Below are 17,855 nucleotides of genomic sequence, written 5' to 3'. Positions count from 1 at the left end.
GTTTATAAGGTCAAGAATTCAGCTTTCAAGACACAAAGCTTAAAAGCTAAAACAAAATATCTTTGAACATCTATGATTTCAGTAGATACAAGTTAAAACATACTATATATGATATTAATTAAACTACCCAAACTAGTTTATACAAGTAAAGCTGAAACGATAAGTTGATTGACAGAAAGTAAATTAATTTGGGAACTATTGTTTAATTGTTTTAGTCAATTTTCATGCAAAAACATTACATGGTTCCAGCTTTACAATTGTACAGATTTTCTTATTTAATTGAATATTTTCTGTACTATTAGTTGGACAAAACAAACAATGTGTCACTTTGGGTTAAGGGGTAATTGTGACGGCATTTGCCATTAAGTTTGATGTCCTGTACAAACTAGTTTAAAAACAGAAAAACCCTGTTTCTACATGAATGCATGAGTAATAATAATCTAATGACATTATATAAAATAGTAACTTTTAATACTTTAAGTTAATTTTCCTGATACTTAACTACATACTTAGGTAAATGTTTTAATGCAGTACTTTTACATATAATAGGTATAGGCCAGTGAGTATTTACTGTGTGTCATTCGGCAGGTGGTGAGTGACAGAGAGAGAGAGAGAGAGAGAGAGAGAGAGAGACACACACACAGAGAGAGAGAGACACACACACACAGAGAGAGAGAGAGAGAGAGAGAGAGAGAGCTCCTCCACCGGAGCAGGAAGCGGCTACTGGGACTGCCGAGAAGACAGAGGAGGTACAAAACAACGTCGACATCTGCGGGGTTTCCACCATAATGTAGCCCCAAACACAGAGCAAGAACAGCCGTGCGCCACATCGACCCGACAACAACACGACGAGATGTCGAGGGTGCAGCGGTGAAAACAAAGAGCAGAGCCGTATACATTTGTGTTGTTTGTTGTTGTTGCACGGTGACAATGAAGGAGCTGCAGGGCTGCGGTATGCGCTCCTCGGTGGGCTTTCTGTCCCGCAGAGAGCTGACCGGGCAGCCGCTCTTGAAGGAGGAATTCCAGAGACGCAGGATGGCCGGCTGCACCAGCCTCTACAAGAAGGACATGCTCGGTCACTTCGGCTGTGTCAACGCCATTGAGTTCTCCAACAACGGCGGGGAATGGCTCGTGTCCGGTAAGTTGACACATCCCTCTTTCCACCCTCCTTATGGCTGAGACTGTTATAATGTGTTAGCATGCTAAGGCTAACTTAGCCAGGCAGTCAGCTGAAACCCCCCTGTAGGCTAGCTAAGTTAGCCTAGCCTTTCTTGCTAGCTTGCTAACGTCAAAAAAAGCAGACACGGGACCAGTCCCACATGTCAGTCCAGGGGCTCATCACTGTGGCGCTCAAGTGCACACCCCCCCCCCCCCCCCCCCTGATGGGGCTTATCATGGCTGCCAGTTCCTCAAACCACAAAGCTATTTAACGTTATGTCCTGGGAGGATTAAAAACCATCATCTGGCCTAGTATGACAACCTGAGGCTTGCCGATTTCTGTCTGACTTTGCACCTTTTAGAGCTCCAGATAACTTTATACATTTCACTTCCCCCCCTGACCTGGTAGGTGAAACAGTTTAGATATATCTCATCAGTTCTGACACTTTGATGACTGAAAGATAAATACACTAGATCTTATTTGCAGACTACAATTGCTTAATCTAACTAATGTAGATTAAGCAATTGTTTATGAATCAACGATCATTTATTCTATGAATTATCCATCATCATTTCCCAGGTGATGCCTTTTAAATGTCTTGTTTTCTTCAACAAAATAGCCCGAAAACATATTAAGTTTATAGCAGTTTTAAAAGACAAGTAGCACATTTCACAATGTTGAAATACTCAGAAAATCATGCACTCAAAATGTTACTTAAGTATTAGCAATATTAGCAAGTATATTTAAAGATCCAAACGTAACATTATTCATTTTGCAAAATGTCAGGCCAATATTACATAACAGGATAAAGTAGAATAAATGGAAATATACTCAAGTAAAATACAACTTCCTCAAAATTGTACTTGTTAGTTTATAATCATATTAAATAAGAGAAACACAACAAATTAAAGAAGCTGGAACAAGAGAGTGGTTCCAGTTTTTGTTTGAAGATGACTATATTTTAGGGGTGTAACGGTTCACAAAATTCACGGTTCGGTTCGGTACGATACAGTGGAGCCACGGTTCAGTACGTTTCGGTACAGTAGAAAACTATAAATGCCAGAGAAATGTACTTGATTTTAAATATATTTATTCATTACAACTAACATCATGAAGTTATTCTTTGACTTTGAACAATGATGGAACTATACCTGAGTGACCCATCTTCTGGGGTGTCTTCTTAGCAACACATAAGCATAAAAAACAAAAACTGCTCCTTAATGTTATGTAGTATTGTTCCTTACATCTTCTCCATCATCATTTTAGTTATGAACAATGATGGAACTAAACCTGAGTGAACTGTAGCGTGTCTCACAGCGCAAAAGTGCCCGACTGGGGTAGAACGTTTTTCTTTGGTGGTGGGCGTGTCAGAGAGCACGCTGTCCGTTACGTCATGTGGGTTGCCAGTTTGAGAATAGTGGCTCCACCGAAAACATAATGTTTCCCACAATTTAAGCTTCTGCATTTTCCAAATGCACTAGTATTGTTATACTATTACTATTATTATATTATACTAGTATTATAACTTTTAATTTCTTTTAACTTGTCTTGTTCTGTGTTTTTCTGTCTAACTATATGTTTCTTGTGTTGCTGGCTGTCTTGGCCAAGTCTCCCTTTCAAAAGAGATTTTTAATCTCAATGGGACGACCTGGTTAAATAAAGGTTTGCGTACCGAACCGTGAACCTCGTACCGAACGGTTCAATACGAATACGCGTATTGTTACATCCCTACTGTATTTACATCTAGACTATATTTGGCATGTTTGTAAGTCGGTGTTGTCGATCTGTCTCGTCTTCAGGAGGAGATGACCGCCGGGTGCTCCTGTGGAACATGGAACAAGCCATCCATGCTCGGTCCAAGCCTTTGAAACTGAAGGGCGAGCACCTGTCCAACATCTTCTGCCTGGCCTTTGACAGCACCAACAAAAAGGTCTTCTCTGGTGGTAAGAGCAACAAAATACAACTTGCACAACAACACGGTTTATTCCTCATCCTCGTCCTTTGAGCAGGTGTTTTTGTCACTTGTAGGTAAAAGGTAGATCTGATATAAAAAGAGAAAACTGTGACGCACTCAGGGTGTTACATTCGTTAAAAAAATGTAAAACAAAATACATATCAATAAAAATGGGATCATCAGAAAAGATTCTATCAGGAAAAAACGTAAAATGGCTACTTTTATGTGCATTTAAGTTCTTGCAGAAATGTTGTAGATACTTTATTGCACATTAATATTGTTCATTATGAAAATCTAAATTTTAATACATGCTTGAATTGAGAAGTTATTCTGTGTTGGAGTCATGTGGTGAATGCCGCTCACTGTCAATCGGCCATGCAAATAGTTCAAAAGGAAAGAACATAATAATGGGATCTGACTATTTAGTTGACAGATAATTAACCAACAGCATTTAAACTAGTTCTGTATCTCAATAGAGCATTTTTCTTCCCCTGTGCACCTTCACTTTGTAATCCACAATCTGTTTTATTGTTTTGCAGGAAACGATGAGCAGGTGATTCTTCACGATGTGGAGAGGTGAGTAAAATACGACAGATCATACCCATTACTGCAGCATCAAAACATGTTGTGTTTACACTCTCAACACAATGAACATTTGGATGATTGTCGTCCCCACAGGAGGGAGACTCTGAACGTGTTCCTGCACATCGACGCCGTGTACAGTCTGTCTGTCAGTCCGGTCAACGACAACGTGTTCGCCAGCTCCTCCGACGACGGACGCGTTCTGATCTGGGACACCCGCGAGCCGCCGAGTACAGGTAAGTGGAGGAGGCGTGTGTGTTCCTGTGAAGCTCAATAATAATCATTTTATAAAGTGACGCTGTGTTTCACGTTTATGCTTAAGGCTGCCAGGCATGTAGAATTAAAGCCCTTTGCAAAAGATGAGTCCGACAGCTCCTTGGATATGATTTCTCATCGTCTGAAAGTATGTGCTGCCATTGTGTGAGGCTTACAATGGATTCAGAATGTGGTTGTATAGAAGCATTGCGTTGCCTCAGCCTCCTAAATTTCCTGCACTTGAGGATAAATGAACCGCATCGATAAAAACACTGCGGACCAGTGTGTAAATTTAGCTTAATTGCGTGAAAACGGACGTCTCTGGGTCCTAGTGATGGTAAAATACACAAACGCAGCTAAAGGGTTCTCAGAGGTTTTGTCTCCTTACAGGGAGATTTTTCTGTTGGAAAATACCTCCGTGTAGTCGTGACACTGATTAAGCTATGCTCACTACCATTTGTGCCCTTAGATGCCATTGGTTTGCTATTTGTTTTCTAAAACTTTCCAACCTAAATACTTTTAACCTGTTTCAAAATGATAACAGAAATTTTAATCATGTTAAGATAACGTGAGGTAATCCTTTCTTACTCCCATAAGGGGGATATTTGCAATGTTATTGAATGTTAACGCCACATACACACCTGATGATTTTACTCAAAATGCATCTGGACTCGACTTGACAGCACTTCTAACCTACATTTCAAGTAACTGATCATAAAAGCTTTCAGCAAAATGAACAGTAGCAAGACTGCCATTGTTCTAATAAATCCAGATGTTCTGTTTAAACTTCCCAAGTCTAAAACTGACTTTTAGTTCGTGCTTTATCTTAAAAACAATGAACGTGTTGCTGTGAATCACAATCATAGCAGAGTTTCTATTGGCCCAACGCTAACGTGGGTGTGAGTAATGGACACAATACGATAGTGTTATTGGTGCAAATGGCCCCCATCTGTAGATTTGCACTTTTTAATGATACAGCATCATTTTCTAATTTATCGCAAATTATTTTGTGGACCCCGCATCAGAGAGCCACGGACCTTTTGTTATGAAGTCGCTGCTCTAAAGCGTGTCTTCTCCGATGTTGTCTGCTTGTAAATATGCTCTTCATATGCAGCCACGCGGTGTATTTAAGGGACACTGTTGGACTGAAAAGGCTGCAAAGTACCTCATGATGGGACTTCGTGAGACCTGTTGATACATTAAAGAAAATGCAGTGGATCATCTTGCATGATGTCCACATCCTTCTATTTTTGAAGCTGTCCTTGTGACCGAGTTGGCCTAATAATACATTCAGCAGTAATCAGTATTCCATGTGTGCCAGCAGGCTTTTCCTGTTACTCACAAAGATAAACAAGACTCAGCGTGCATGCTAGCAGCAGCTCTGTGAGGTTGCACTTGTGAGTCGGCATGTGTGGTGGTTATGGTCATCATGTTCATCATCGTGGTTTGGTGTGTTTGCAAACTAACATTTGCATACTAACATTTGCTAATTAGCACAAAACCAAAGCCCAGCACAGCTGAGGCTGATAAGAATGTCATGAATTCTGTCATTGGATGATGGATGAAGGGTCACGGGATCCCCAAAGTCCCCGTGCTTCTTGTGTAGCTAAACAACGATAATAATCCTAATTCATCAAACCCTCATCTCTTCCCGTAGAGCCGTTCTGCCTGGCCAGCTACCCCTCGGCCTTCCACAGTGTGATGTTTAACCCTGTGGAGCCCCGGCTCATCGCCACAGCCAACTCCAAGGAGGGAGTGGGGTTATGGGACATTCGCAAGCCACGCAGGTAAGACATTTATTTCCCCCCCCCCGTCTTCTGAAGTTTCTATCTCTTGACCCGGTTATTCAGAGAAGCTTCAACGCTGTGGTTCCCTGTGGGGAAATTAGCCTTTATTGCAGCATCACTGAGAAATATTACAAGAATGGAAATGATGCACAGAGGAGTTAATAAAAACAATAATCATTAGAGTTAACAAAGCAGTGAAAGCATTTACTTAGTATGAAGTAAAATAGACTGAAATAATTGTGAAGTCAAATACATTTAAGATCTCTTCACTTTAGTAGTTTGGGAAGTGGCAAAAAAAAAAAAAATGTATTTCTGTCAATTCAGGCACATTGTTATTAACTTTGTGTGATCAAGACGTTTGTCCCGCTCCCGTCCACCAGGGGGCGCTGTTGTTTCACCGTTAAACTAATCGCCACTGGTCCTCTGCCAGCTCCACAACAGTCTCCCTGCAAAAACCAAATGTTTTTACCAGTAAAGTGAGAAATCACTTGTGCTGAGTGTGTGTTGACACATACTCAGGCGTGGTTGGGTTTTGGTTACCAGTCCAGTACAATAAGCACTGAGTCACTTCTCTTCCTCCACTGTTGGCTCGGCCTCTCTGCAGTGTGGACATGTTTACAGTTACTACTTAGAAAGTCCCTCAATTTACGACTAAATTTTCCTTTTTCTTTTGTTCATTGGGATTTTATAATATATTTTCCATGACAGACATACAGTAAGACAGTCCAAGGACAAACCAGAGGGAGGGGAGGGTTACACTGTTAAACTATTGAATGCATGCATTTCTATTTGGACTACTAGGTTCAACCATAGCTTCCAGTTAAAGTGTTTTTAAAGCAAACTTTAGAATTACTTTGTTCGAAAGTGTATTATTTTCTTCCACTGGAAAGGTGAGTTGTCTTGTTAACTGAGCATGTGTAGTCACAAAGTCTCAATGTACACGTTTCCAAATATGAACATTCAAACATCAAATAAATACCAAGAATAAAAAAATTCAATTCACGATCCTTTGTGGTGTTTTGGATACAATAACAAACTCGACTGTATTAGAGTTGGGATGCTCGTCTCTTCTGAAGTCTAGCTTTGTGATTTAATTGGACAATAAAAGATAAAGGTGGATTGTTGCAGACACGTCTTACCAGCTCTAATATGTTCCCTCCTCTTCTCTCAGCTCGTTGCTCCGTTACGGAGGCAGCATGTCCCTGCAGAGCGCCATGAGCGTCCGCTTCAACAGCACCGGCACACAGCTGCTGGCGCTGCGTCGCCGCCTGCCGCCCGTCCTCTACGAGCTGCACTCCCGCCTGCCCAGCTTCCAGTTCGACAACCAGGGCTACTTCAACTCCTGCACCATGAAGAGCTGCTGCTTCGCCGGGGACAAAGATCAGGTGGGTCATCACACTGACTACTAGTAGAGAGGACAGGAACTTGGTTCATAAAGTCAAAGTTCAAACGCACCATCCCCCTACTTACAGGAAGAGATGTCTATCATTTTCCATTTTATATTCATGTGCAGCCATAAAAGCAAAGTCTTGCATATGATATAAGATCACTGTGGCTCTCAAGGGTCTTATATATCAAAACAAAGGAGGAGATTGGAACCATGTGCGACCAATAGAAATAAAAATAGGTTGTATTAGTTTCTCCTGTGAAATTGGGACTTTTCAGTGTTGGAGGAACACCAGAAGCCCCTGAAGTCAGCAAACAGTCCTCCTCAGACGTGACATCACTCTGCAGACATGTTTGTTATGTTAACATTGTTGTCAGAGTCAGTGGAGCTCAGGAAGACTTAAAAAACATAGATCCCGCTCTACAAGGTTACAGAATCGACTGTACGAGAAGGCTGCTGGTTTGAATCTGCCCACCTGCTGCCAGGCTTTTGAGCAAGACCATTGATCTGTGATGAGCGGAGATGGTGATTTCTTGTGTTTTTAAGTGGCGTAAAACCATTTACAATTAGAATATATTATTTAAAAAAATAAATACTGACGTAGTATCCCTCAAGCACTCGAGACACGTGCAATGTTAAAGCCCCAAACAGAATATAAATCACAAATCAATATTAAAGTTAATACTTTCATATGTGTAGGTATGTAATTGTGTCTGACTTAAAGTTTCTCTACTGATAATATTTCGGAAGTTTAGCCTGTTTTTGACAAAGATTACTGTCGTAAGCACTGATGAAGCTTTGGGGTGTAGTTATTGGGGTCATTTGGGATTTGATAATGTTAATCAATCAATACAACTTGCTAATGTGGCTCAATCCTCAAAAGAGGTGTAAAAAAATGAATGAATGGAAATGAGACAGATCTCAGATCCATCAAGGAGCAATGTAACACACTTTGAAAGTATTGTTTTTCAGCGAAGCAACATTAAACCGGACGTGTGCGATAACGTTATTTAATACAAGCAACAGTATGTGAGGCAGACTACAAGGAAGAAAGGGGGGGTGGGTGGCTGTTAAAATCCAAAAAACCACAATGTGTGACAAAGGCCATGATAAAAAGCTTTGACCAACTTTAAACGAAGAGCTTCATCCCACCGTTGCTCTCGCAGCAGAAACGTCCTCGTATAGACCCAGAACCACAGACGGCAGAGGATTTTCTCAGAGCGATGTGAAAGCAGAGGCGCAGGGTGGCAGCTAACCACGCAGAAATAATGGAACGGTAAAAGGGAGGGAGTTGTGGGTGTAACATTCCTGCTTGACGCGTCCTCTGGGAAGCTGAGGCTGAGCACACAGGTGTAGTGTTCTCGTGTGCCCCGGAGCTACGATCATACGAGTAACAATCGGATGAGTTTTCATCACAAAGACGGAGAGGATTCTAAGACCCTGAAAAAGTTCAAACCCACCGAGACCAGACGAATGTTTACAGAAAGGAAATTGAAGACATTTGTTTCAATCCTTGGCAGACAAAAGAGGCACAAAAATAATTCAAAACTTGACAGTGTCAGAAGTACAGCAGTACTCGACAAGGCCTTAAAACAAATGAAAATAATTCATTGTGCCTCCAGATGGTAAAATGAGGCTTGACAGACACTCCAATTAACTTTAAATGTGCTTGATGAAAGAAGAAAAGAGATGAGTGTAAATGGGAGGAAAGAAAGGAGAAAACATTCTGGTCCTGGTTATTTGTACGTGGATGCTTTTGAAGTCCTGTGTTTAACCGACATCCAGCCAAATGCTGGTATTTAGGAAAAGAAAGGCGGAGCTCAGACTGTAACCGTACACACTGGCTGCAACTTAACAGACTTTCTACAGCGGTGGACACGGCTCTGACTGTACCTGTTGTGGTGGGCAAAGGCTGTGGCTATAACAGTAACGTAAAGATAGATTATATTGTTAGAGATTTGGTGTTTGATGAAATACCTTGACCATTGGTGCTGTCACAAAATATTTACACTGAGGTTTTTGATAGATAATCCTCAGTAATGAGGATATAATGATAAGGGGGTGAAGGACAATAATCAAACGGCTAAAAAAGGAAAATTACATGATTTTACTGTAAATTAAAAATCAGGAAAGCACAACACTTACGCCATATAGCAATATTATGATCTGCAAAATCTAAGACGAGATCTAGTCTCGTATCACAATATCGATATGATACTGGAGATCAATTGTCCGGCCCTAATTCCACCCACAACCCCCTATGAGAGGTTCTACATAGAACCCTTCTGTGGGGAAATGGTTCCACCGAGAGCCCTCTTCATCCAGAACCGTTCCACCTTCTAGCGGATCTAACAAGAACCCACCCAGGGGGTTTGACAGAGAACCCTTTTTATATTCAAAGGGTTTCATCTAGAACCCACCCAGGGTTCCTCATGAGGCTCCTAAAGGACCGGGACTATCAGGGTTCTCAATCACAGTTTTTGGGGGTGTGGCTGGGAGGATCGTTTAACGCCTTAATGCTTTCACAAATCGTTGAAGAACTCTATCATCCAAATAGGGTTCTATGGATGAAAAGGGTTCTTAAAGGAACCCTTACTCTTAAAAAAGGGTTCTCCAGAAGCAAATGGTTCTGGGTGGAACCTCAGCCTTTCAGGAGGAACCTTTTTGGAAGCCTTATTTCTCAGAGTGTACTGCAGTAATATCAGCCAAGACAGCTTTGTACAGCCAGACACTGCAGCCACCTGGTGCTTCTATCAGGTTCTGTCCTTGCTTCCCTACCTGTCGCTTTAAGACGTTATGTATGTAGAATACCCCCCCGCCCCCGTCAAAACATACCTTAAGCGACTTTAAGTGGAACCATCTGTTTACAAAGTCTAATAACGGTTCAGACGAGGAGCAGGAGCCGTGTCCGGGTCAGAACGTCACATCATGTCAAGATCCACAATATGAGACGAAGCAATAAGATCTGGTGGTTTTGTGCCATATATTGACCCCCCAGGGTTAGTCTCTCTCAGTGGGTTTGTGTGTGTGTGTATGTGTACGAGTTTTGTAATAAGCGATGGAGCAGACTTAAATCTCGAAACATCCCTCTGTTCTCCCCCCTCAGTACATCTTGTCTGGGTCAGATGACTTCAACCTGTATATGTGGAGGATCCCAAAGAACCCAGAAGCAGGTGAGTTCCTGGTTCTGTCTGCACCGACTACACATGTCTGTGGATGTACTGCGATGTGTGGGCCGTGACTTACCTCGATGTTTGCGTCTCCACACGACCAACGACTGAACCGTCTAGTTCCCGTTGTGAGATTGTTGCATTTCTCTGTTAAATGCTCCGTTTTATTTTGTGTTTTTTGGTTTGTTTTAAGTTCACACTGTTCATCAGGAAATCAGGGTTTGTAAACAAAACTTACAAGTAGCTTGTTTTAAGGACAAAGCGTTGGTGCAAGGTTACAGCTTTCAGTGGCGTCAGTCAGCGAAGGCCAAACAAAGCTGCTTGACCTCCGATCTCAGGGAGAATGATGGACGCCTCTGTTGAGCCACAGCCCAGACGGTGGCTTCACCTCACCTCATTTGGCCAGAATGTACTTTCCAGGTCTGAGTAACTGTCGGATGTATTATATCAACCTTTTGTTTTTTTGTAGTCTTAGTTCTGTATGAGTTCTTACTCGTATCAAACTGCATCAAATGGTTCTTGCGTTTGCTCCACATCGGCCTGAAATCTGATTACTCTGGGAAGAAAATCCCCAAAATTCAACAATCCAAGAATGTGGCCGTTTGTCGCTCTGTGTGGAGTTACTCGCACTGAAAATATGTGCACTGGGCCTATTTGGTGTCAGACTTAATAGCACATTATGGGGATTACATTACTGCCGTATTTCACGGTCTGTGTTTCCCTGAAGCAGGTTGAATAATCCTCTGCGTGGCTGCTGTTTGTGTGAATGAATCCTTGACTCGTATCTCTGTGACTCTGAGCTCATGTGTTGTGTCGGCTGCTATCGCATCAAACTAACCCACATGGTGTGCTTCCTTCAAGGAGGCCTCGGTCGAGTGGTAAACGGGGCGTTCATGATCCTGAAGGGTCACCGCTCCATAGTGAACCAGGTCCGCTTCAACCCTCACACCTACATGATCTGCTCCTCCGGCGTGGAGAAAGTCATCAAGGTTAGTGAAGGAATGCCTTTGCTGTGTTTTTAAGAAAGACGGTTTGGACCTATTTAATAAAAGGTTAGTTACGGAGAGTTACGTCTTCTATTCGCTGTAGGCTCTGTGATTGGATCGTATATCGATCGTAAATTGTTTTTTTTTTCCTACGCCGAAGCCTATTTGAACGAACCTACCGTCAGAACTACGGTGTTATGAAACAGAATCTCGAGACTCTAGCAGCGTGTCGGCCTGCTGAGTGTATTTTTAATCCTTAAACGTGTTTGTCGTGTCTTTTCCAACACCCCGCATCTCCGTTCTGTCCTGATGCTTGCTCACCAAAACTCAAAAAAAAGAGTAGCTGACGTTATGGATATGTTTCGGATTGTGACGTTAAAGATAAGATGATAAATAAACAACAACTTTTAATAATGTGACATGGAACATGAAGCCGTGATATTGGCGCACATAGCACAGAAACAAACTTTTAAAGGAGACTGATGCTCATCTTCAGGTCCACACTTTAATGTTAAACACATTCCTTTTCTCACACTGTCTGTCTGAATACACCTGTATTCACACGGCTCTTTGAGACCCCCTCCTGAAAAAGCCCAGTCTGCTCTGATTGGCTTGTGAGAAAAATTCCGCGAACCTTTTTGGGAAAGTAGTTCCCGAGCTGTGGGCGGTACATTCTAATGAGCCGGCATGTGATCATAGGAAGGGGAGCCAAATCTCAATGGCCTGTTTAATCACATGTTTTATGACCGAGGCAGCCCACAAACAACTGACTGGGTTTTCTTATTTTACAATTTGTGGCCGCTCCAGACACCCAGATGTATGTGCACCAGCACTAACAACCCGAGCGCTTCGTGATGTTGCCGCTTTAAAAGGAAGCTGTTGTTTGAATAGAGAAGACATTTGTTTACTAAATGTTATTCACGTTTCTTAATTCACGATATGAAAATGATCGCTGAACCTCAATCCACCGCAGCGTCAGGGTGATGCAGTGGTTGGAGGAATAGTTCCGTTAGTGGACAGAATATATTTGAGTCTTTGTCCTCGGTTGGACGTGCCCTTAAGTGAGACATTGATCTCCAGTGACACAGTCACTGTCTGAGCTGGAGCGAGCAATGAAAAACGATGGATTTCCCCCTATTATTGACTGTCGTCTGTAACGGATGACGTTGGGCAGTGTTCAGAAACTGGGTCACGGAAAGAAATGAATGGTTCCACAGAAACCAGACCAGAGTGTGATCTGCTGCCAGGGTTCCTGAAGACGTGGTCGCCTGGATCGAATTATAAGTAAATCAAGTTATTGTTGCCGAAGCTCGACATTAACGAGGCTGCAACTTTTATTTTGTAGTTTAAAATAAAAAAAGGCAATTTAATCTGTTGACTTCATTGACAAGAAAAACATTTCAGAACAGCTGTTATCCTTTACTACCAGGAATAGCACAATATTAAAATTCATAATGTATACATGTATAAGCTTTTACAAGGTTTTTATCACAAAGCTATATCTTTATTGCAAAAAGAATAATTACAAAACAGGAAAGAAGTTTCTGCGCGTTGTGATGAAGTTGATGACTTCTGCTTGTCTCCGTCTTAACAACAGAAGACAAGAGGCTGATTCATGAGGCTGTTACAAAATGTCAAATAAACGCCTCCAGTAGTTGTTTCTGCATTCAGATAACATGATTAATGACTCGACACACCTCGCAAGTTGTGTCATGCGGGTATCGTCGTCCTGTCTCGTTGATTGTGGTTTATGTTTATGCAAATATATTTAGTTACATTTGTCAGCAAGCTACTGGATTTACCATCTTTAATTATAGTTGAATTCTAAGTCTACGTGTCTTGAATGCTCTCTTATTCGTCTTAATGTAATCCTCCGACTGAGACCTTTTGTGAGGTTAATGTTATCTGAAAATGCAGTTTCTTACCTCATTTACATAATTGTAACATTCTAAATATCCTCGGAGTAGAAGGTGAAACTGCACACAGGCATTTGTAGAAGGGTAAGAAAGATTCAGCTCCTTCTTTGTCTGTACAGTAACACAATCACTCTGTTTAGTACATTCTACAGAGTGAAAGGTGATACAGGTCCAGGTGTTCTGTAATAAGAGGATATCAACAACGGAGAATCTGTCAAACTGACCTGGGCTCCTCCTCTTCACTCCTCCTCCGTCCGTTTTTCATCCGTCCAATTCTAAATCTGTCTTTTTTTCTCTCTTTGTCTCCATCTTCTCCCTCTGTCGTTGTAACTTCATTCGTCCCGATTTTCTCTTTCTCCGTCCGTCTCAGATGTGGAGTCCCTACCAGCAGCCAGAGAGTCTCGGTGACCTGGAGGGCCGGGTGGAGGACAAGTCCCGCAGCCTCTACACCCATGAGGAGTACATCAGCCTGGTGCTCAACAGCGGCAGCGGCCTGTCCCACGACTACGTCAGCCAGTCCATCCAGGAGGACCCGCGCATGATGGCTTTCTTTGACTCGCTGGTGCGTCGAGAGATCGAGGGCTGGAGCTCCGACTCCGACAGCGACCTGAGCGAGGAGGCCATCATGCAGCTCCACGCTCGGGGACGTCGCACCACGAGGCCCGCGCCGACACCTCCCGCCGTCGTGCCTGCTGCTAGTCATCACAGCGACTCTGATAACTCGTCGTCCTCCTCTCTGGCTGGACCTGATGCCTCAGGAGGAGAAGGGCAAGCAGGAGCAGAGGTGGAGGAGCGGCCGAGGAGACGAAGCAGGCTTCAGCGGCACCAGTCGGGCTTCTTCGTGAACGAGGACTCGGACTCCAGTGAGTTTTGGCTCGACCCCATGCCGCGGCCTCGCTCCCCGAGCCCCAGGGACAACTCCACGCTGTCCAGCCCCGCCTCCTCTCCTTCACTTCCTGCCGGAGCCTCCAGCTCCTCCACGTCCACCTCCAGCTCCAGCAGCGGCGACGAGGAGCGGCGCAGCGCAGTGAGGCGGCGCAACGTCGTCAGGCGACGGCGCATGCACGTCGTCTCCAGAGCCAGGGATCGACCCGACTCTGTACATACTCTGTTTTCAGCCATGGACTCCTGCAGTTACCCATCGATATCAATCGATGACCTGTCTTCCTCTTCGTCAGGCGAGGTACAAAACTCCCTCAAGCCCGTCGGAGACGAGGAGAAATGTCTCAGCCCTTCTGACTTTGTGTGTCTGAGCCCGGTCATGTCCCCCGACAGCCAAGAGAATGAGGAAGGGAGTGACAGGACTGAGAGGACTGAGCTGGAAAGACGTCCAGCTGGGTCTCATGGGTCCCTGGATGGACACAGGACTGAAGAGATTGCTGCCAGCTCCGATAGCGGCGAGGCTTGTAGCAGCTCGGTGGCTTTAGACAGTAACTCTCCGAACCGACACAGCCCCGGAGTCAACGGGCGTCACCGGACTGTAGCACCCTACGTGAGAGAGAACCTCCACGTGTCCTCCGACTCGGAGGAAGAGGCTGGCGGCACACCCGAAGACACCAGGCCGCAGAGAGAAAAGGGCCTGAAACGGACTCATGTGGGATCAGAGGAGGGCGAGTCAGGCTCCTCCCCCTCAGAAAAGAAGTTAAAAACATAATGAGACTGCTTTCTCATCCCAGAAAGAAATCATTTGTTAACAGACATACATTTAGGAAGTGGGGTTTTTTATGGGTTTTTACAACTCAGCCTTTTCATTTTTGCGTCTTGTAGTCATGTGACATGTCATATGAACTTGTGCCGATTATGAGCAAGAAGACTGAAGGAACTGAAAGTGTGATCAGTTTTTTGTTTCCGAACACATGAATCGGGACAATGTCATCACTCTTTTGGTCAAACCAAAGATGACGATAACAGATGGAAATATAAAACGCAAGCTAAATATTGTTGATAACAACGGTGGTTTAAGTGAAACATGTTTTCATGCAGCGTTGGTGTTTCTTTCTCGCGCTCTGGTTGCAGAAAGCTCCACTTAGGATTCCGAGCTCCTCCAACTATAACAACAACACCAACAAAAAAGCTCTTCTGGAGGACGAAAGCTCTGCAGCGTTCTCATTTTGACGGTTTCACTCTGATCTGATTGGCTTATTTTTTTATTTTTAAGTGATTTTAGACTGAGACTGCTTAAGGGTGTCTGAAGAATTGACTGTGAAATCTTACCGTTTGTTTAAGCTGTGCATTGAAATGATGCGTTCAGTGTCTCGTTATCCGGGCACCGCTACGAGCCTGCGCTCGATTTTGTTTTCTTGCAATTAAAGAATAATTTGTTCTCCAGCAACAACGGCACAAGTTCTTCCTAAGGCTTCGCTCATTCACAGTAGAGTTTTGACTGGTGAAAATATTGACTATTTCTGTGTGTCTGAAACGAGTTATTTTGCCGCAGGTTTTTGGGTACTTCACTACCTACTTCGGACAGAGTTGCCATGGCAACTGGGCTTCAATTCTCCTGCGAAAGAAATGCGTTCGGCCGGCCGTGACCTCGAGCAATTTATCGGCTGAACAAAAAGCTGTCTTTGCTTTCATTAAAAGAATAGTTACACAAGTTATTATCAGTCTGCCACACAAACATCGCTGAGAAATAAAATGACGATTCAGACATCACAAGTAGTTCTTCTCTGTGGTTTATGTTCAAAGATAATTTTCACAAGACGTCTTGCACTTGACGACTTCTGAAGCTGATACAAAAATATCGGAAAAATGAGTCCAAATAGTTTTCAGTAATGGCCAGCAACAGTGAATTTTACAATCGTGTCCACCCGGGACGTAGCCAAGATTTTAGACATGCATACATCGGATGACAAAAGAACATTTTCAACTGATCAATTGTATTTTAAATACTATATTTTATATCCTGTAAATATCATCCAGCAACATATTTGTTTAAATGCTGTTTGAAAACCTCTGGTGGCGACATTACGAATCCTTTATTTATTTATTTATTTATTTTGCTCTCTTAAAAGAAGCCAAAAGTAGTAAAAAATCATAAAGCCATTTTAAATGCATGGCATCTAATAACATACTGTAATCAGCTAATTAAATACTATGCAAGTATTTGTGTTCATAGAAATATTAGAGCGAACATGATGTCGGTGGGACTTTTGGGACTTTTGGGATTTCTTTACTTTAAATACCACGATTTGTCAGGAAAGTACATTTTAAAAATAAAAGTACACCAAAATAAATAAGTATTCCTAAAATACTAAAAGACAGGATGTTGACCTCATCAGGTGAATAACCATATATGGACGAGTATACTGTTCATCAGATTATCTGGCCACACCCACCCAAATTCCCCAACAGTGTAATGACTGTCCATTAAAACACATGACGTCATTCCTGTCCGAGGAAGCGGCGATGCCGGTTGTGTCCCGTCTACGGCCTGAACGACGGCACTCTTCCAGACAAAGCCGACTACCAGAGGGCCGACTACCAGAGGGCACACCGGTGGCTGTCGGAAAAAAGATTACAAAGAAAGAAAACACCACATGGCAACACGGCCTCACGAGCTGGCGGTGCAGTGGTAATCTGAGGGCAGGCAAACATGCAGTTGAGGGTTATTGAGTTGTTTGTTCTGCTCGCTTGTTAAAAGAATTTCCTCTGCTCCTTGGAACTTCTCTGTGTGGCCGTCACTTATCTGCAGGAAGTAGACACCCTTCATTTAACCCCCATGCTTCCCCTGGGACAAGTATTCAAATCGCGATATTGTCTGCTTTGGGCTTGTTTACATTTAGACTGTAAGTGTGCCTGCCGGGCTGCATATGGTTTAATGACTGATTACAGGCTACACATGCAGAGGTGTGCAAGAGTGAGTGTGTCACAGCTGTGACATCAATCAAAACTCTAATGAGTTGTTTTTACATATTCCTTAAAATAATGAAGTATATTTTACTGCTATTAACCACAATGCTAAAGCACGCTGGTTACATTAGGAGAGAAGCCATTAGTGAACTTACAGTGGGCTTTTTAATCTTTATTTATTCAGGGAAGGTTAACTGCTTCTGTGTGCTCTTTTTGCAGCAACTCTTTTGTAGGTCACATTCACAACTGGGAGGGGCCCAGCACAGCCACAGACCTTGAGGACCTCCACCAGAGGGAGCGTGGGTTTAGTGGGTTTAGTCAAATGCACCATATTGGTTTGGGAGGAGACTCTTAACTTTTTTCAGTTTCTTAAAGGCCCCGAAAAACCCCATTTATCAATCGGCTTCTTACTGTGAGTGTTGTGAACCTACACACACGCACTATTTTCTGCCTACGTTACAGGAGTTCTTTAGAGATTTTTGTGTTTCTGACCTTTCTTTTCACAGTTTAGTTTGTGGTGGTTGGGGCTCGGTTTGAAAAAAGGTGATAACATGTTTTTTACCTGCACCAATCACGATTTAGCGGTATTTAATGAAAATGTGACGGCAGTTGTAGCAGTTGCAATGAATTTTCAATTCCAAAATTGAACTTTTTGTGCATATTTAGTCATGAATATCTTTTGTTGCATAGACATACTTCAAAAGTAAATGTAGCATTGCACGCCTATAACTCCTATATGGCAAACTCACAATGGACAGTTAAAAGATGTATCAAAATGAATCCAGCAGAACCATAGATATCTTCAAA

The 17,855-nt window shown here is 42.9% G+C and overlaps 1 protein-coding gene across 1 annotated transcript; it reads left to right on the top strand.

Annotated features, from left to right (window-relative positions):
* The first annotated feature begins 748 nt into the window (after positions 1-748).
* dcaf5 (ddb1 and cul4 associated factor 5) lies at positions 749-15,803 on the top strand. Its single transcript, XM_079286351.1, has 9 exons — positions 749-1,138; positions 2,959-3,102; positions 3,653-3,689; positions 3,792-3,931; positions 5,608-5,737; positions 6,909-7,122; positions 10,231-10,297; positions 11,156-11,283; positions 13,567-15,803. Exons 1-9 carry the CDS (start codon positions 931-933, stop codon positions 14,848-14,850), a joined length of 2,352 nt encoding a protein of 783 aa, XP_079142477.1. The 5' UTR covers positions 749-930; the 3' UTR covers positions 14,851-15,803.
* The last annotated feature ends 2,052 nt before the right edge of the window (positions 15,804-17,855 follow it).

The sequence above is a fragment of the Melanostigma gelatinosum genome (genome assembly GCF_949748355.1).
Source record: "Melanostigma gelatinosum genome assembly, chromosome: 16".
Classification (NCBI taxonomy): domain Eukaryota; kingdom Metazoa; phylum Chordata; class Actinopteri; order Perciformes; family Zoarcidae; genus Melanostigma; species Melanostigma gelatinosum.
Note: the sequence above shows the minus strand (reverse complement) of the source record. Positions and strands in the feature narration are given on the sequence as shown.

Coding starts and splice junctions, on each gene's coding strand:
- dcaf5 (XM_079286351.1), top strand. CDS start 931: ATGAAGGAGCTGCAGGGCTGCGGTATGCGCTCCTCGGTGGGCTTTCTG. Junction 3,103..3,652: donor CAAAAAGGTCTTCTCTGGTG/GTAAGAGCAACA, acceptor ATTGTTTTGCAG/GAAACGATGAGCAGGTGATT. Junction 5,738..6,908: donor GACATTCGCAAGCCACGCAG/GTAAGACATTTA, acceptor CTCTTCTCTCAG/CTCGTTGCTCCGTTACGGAG.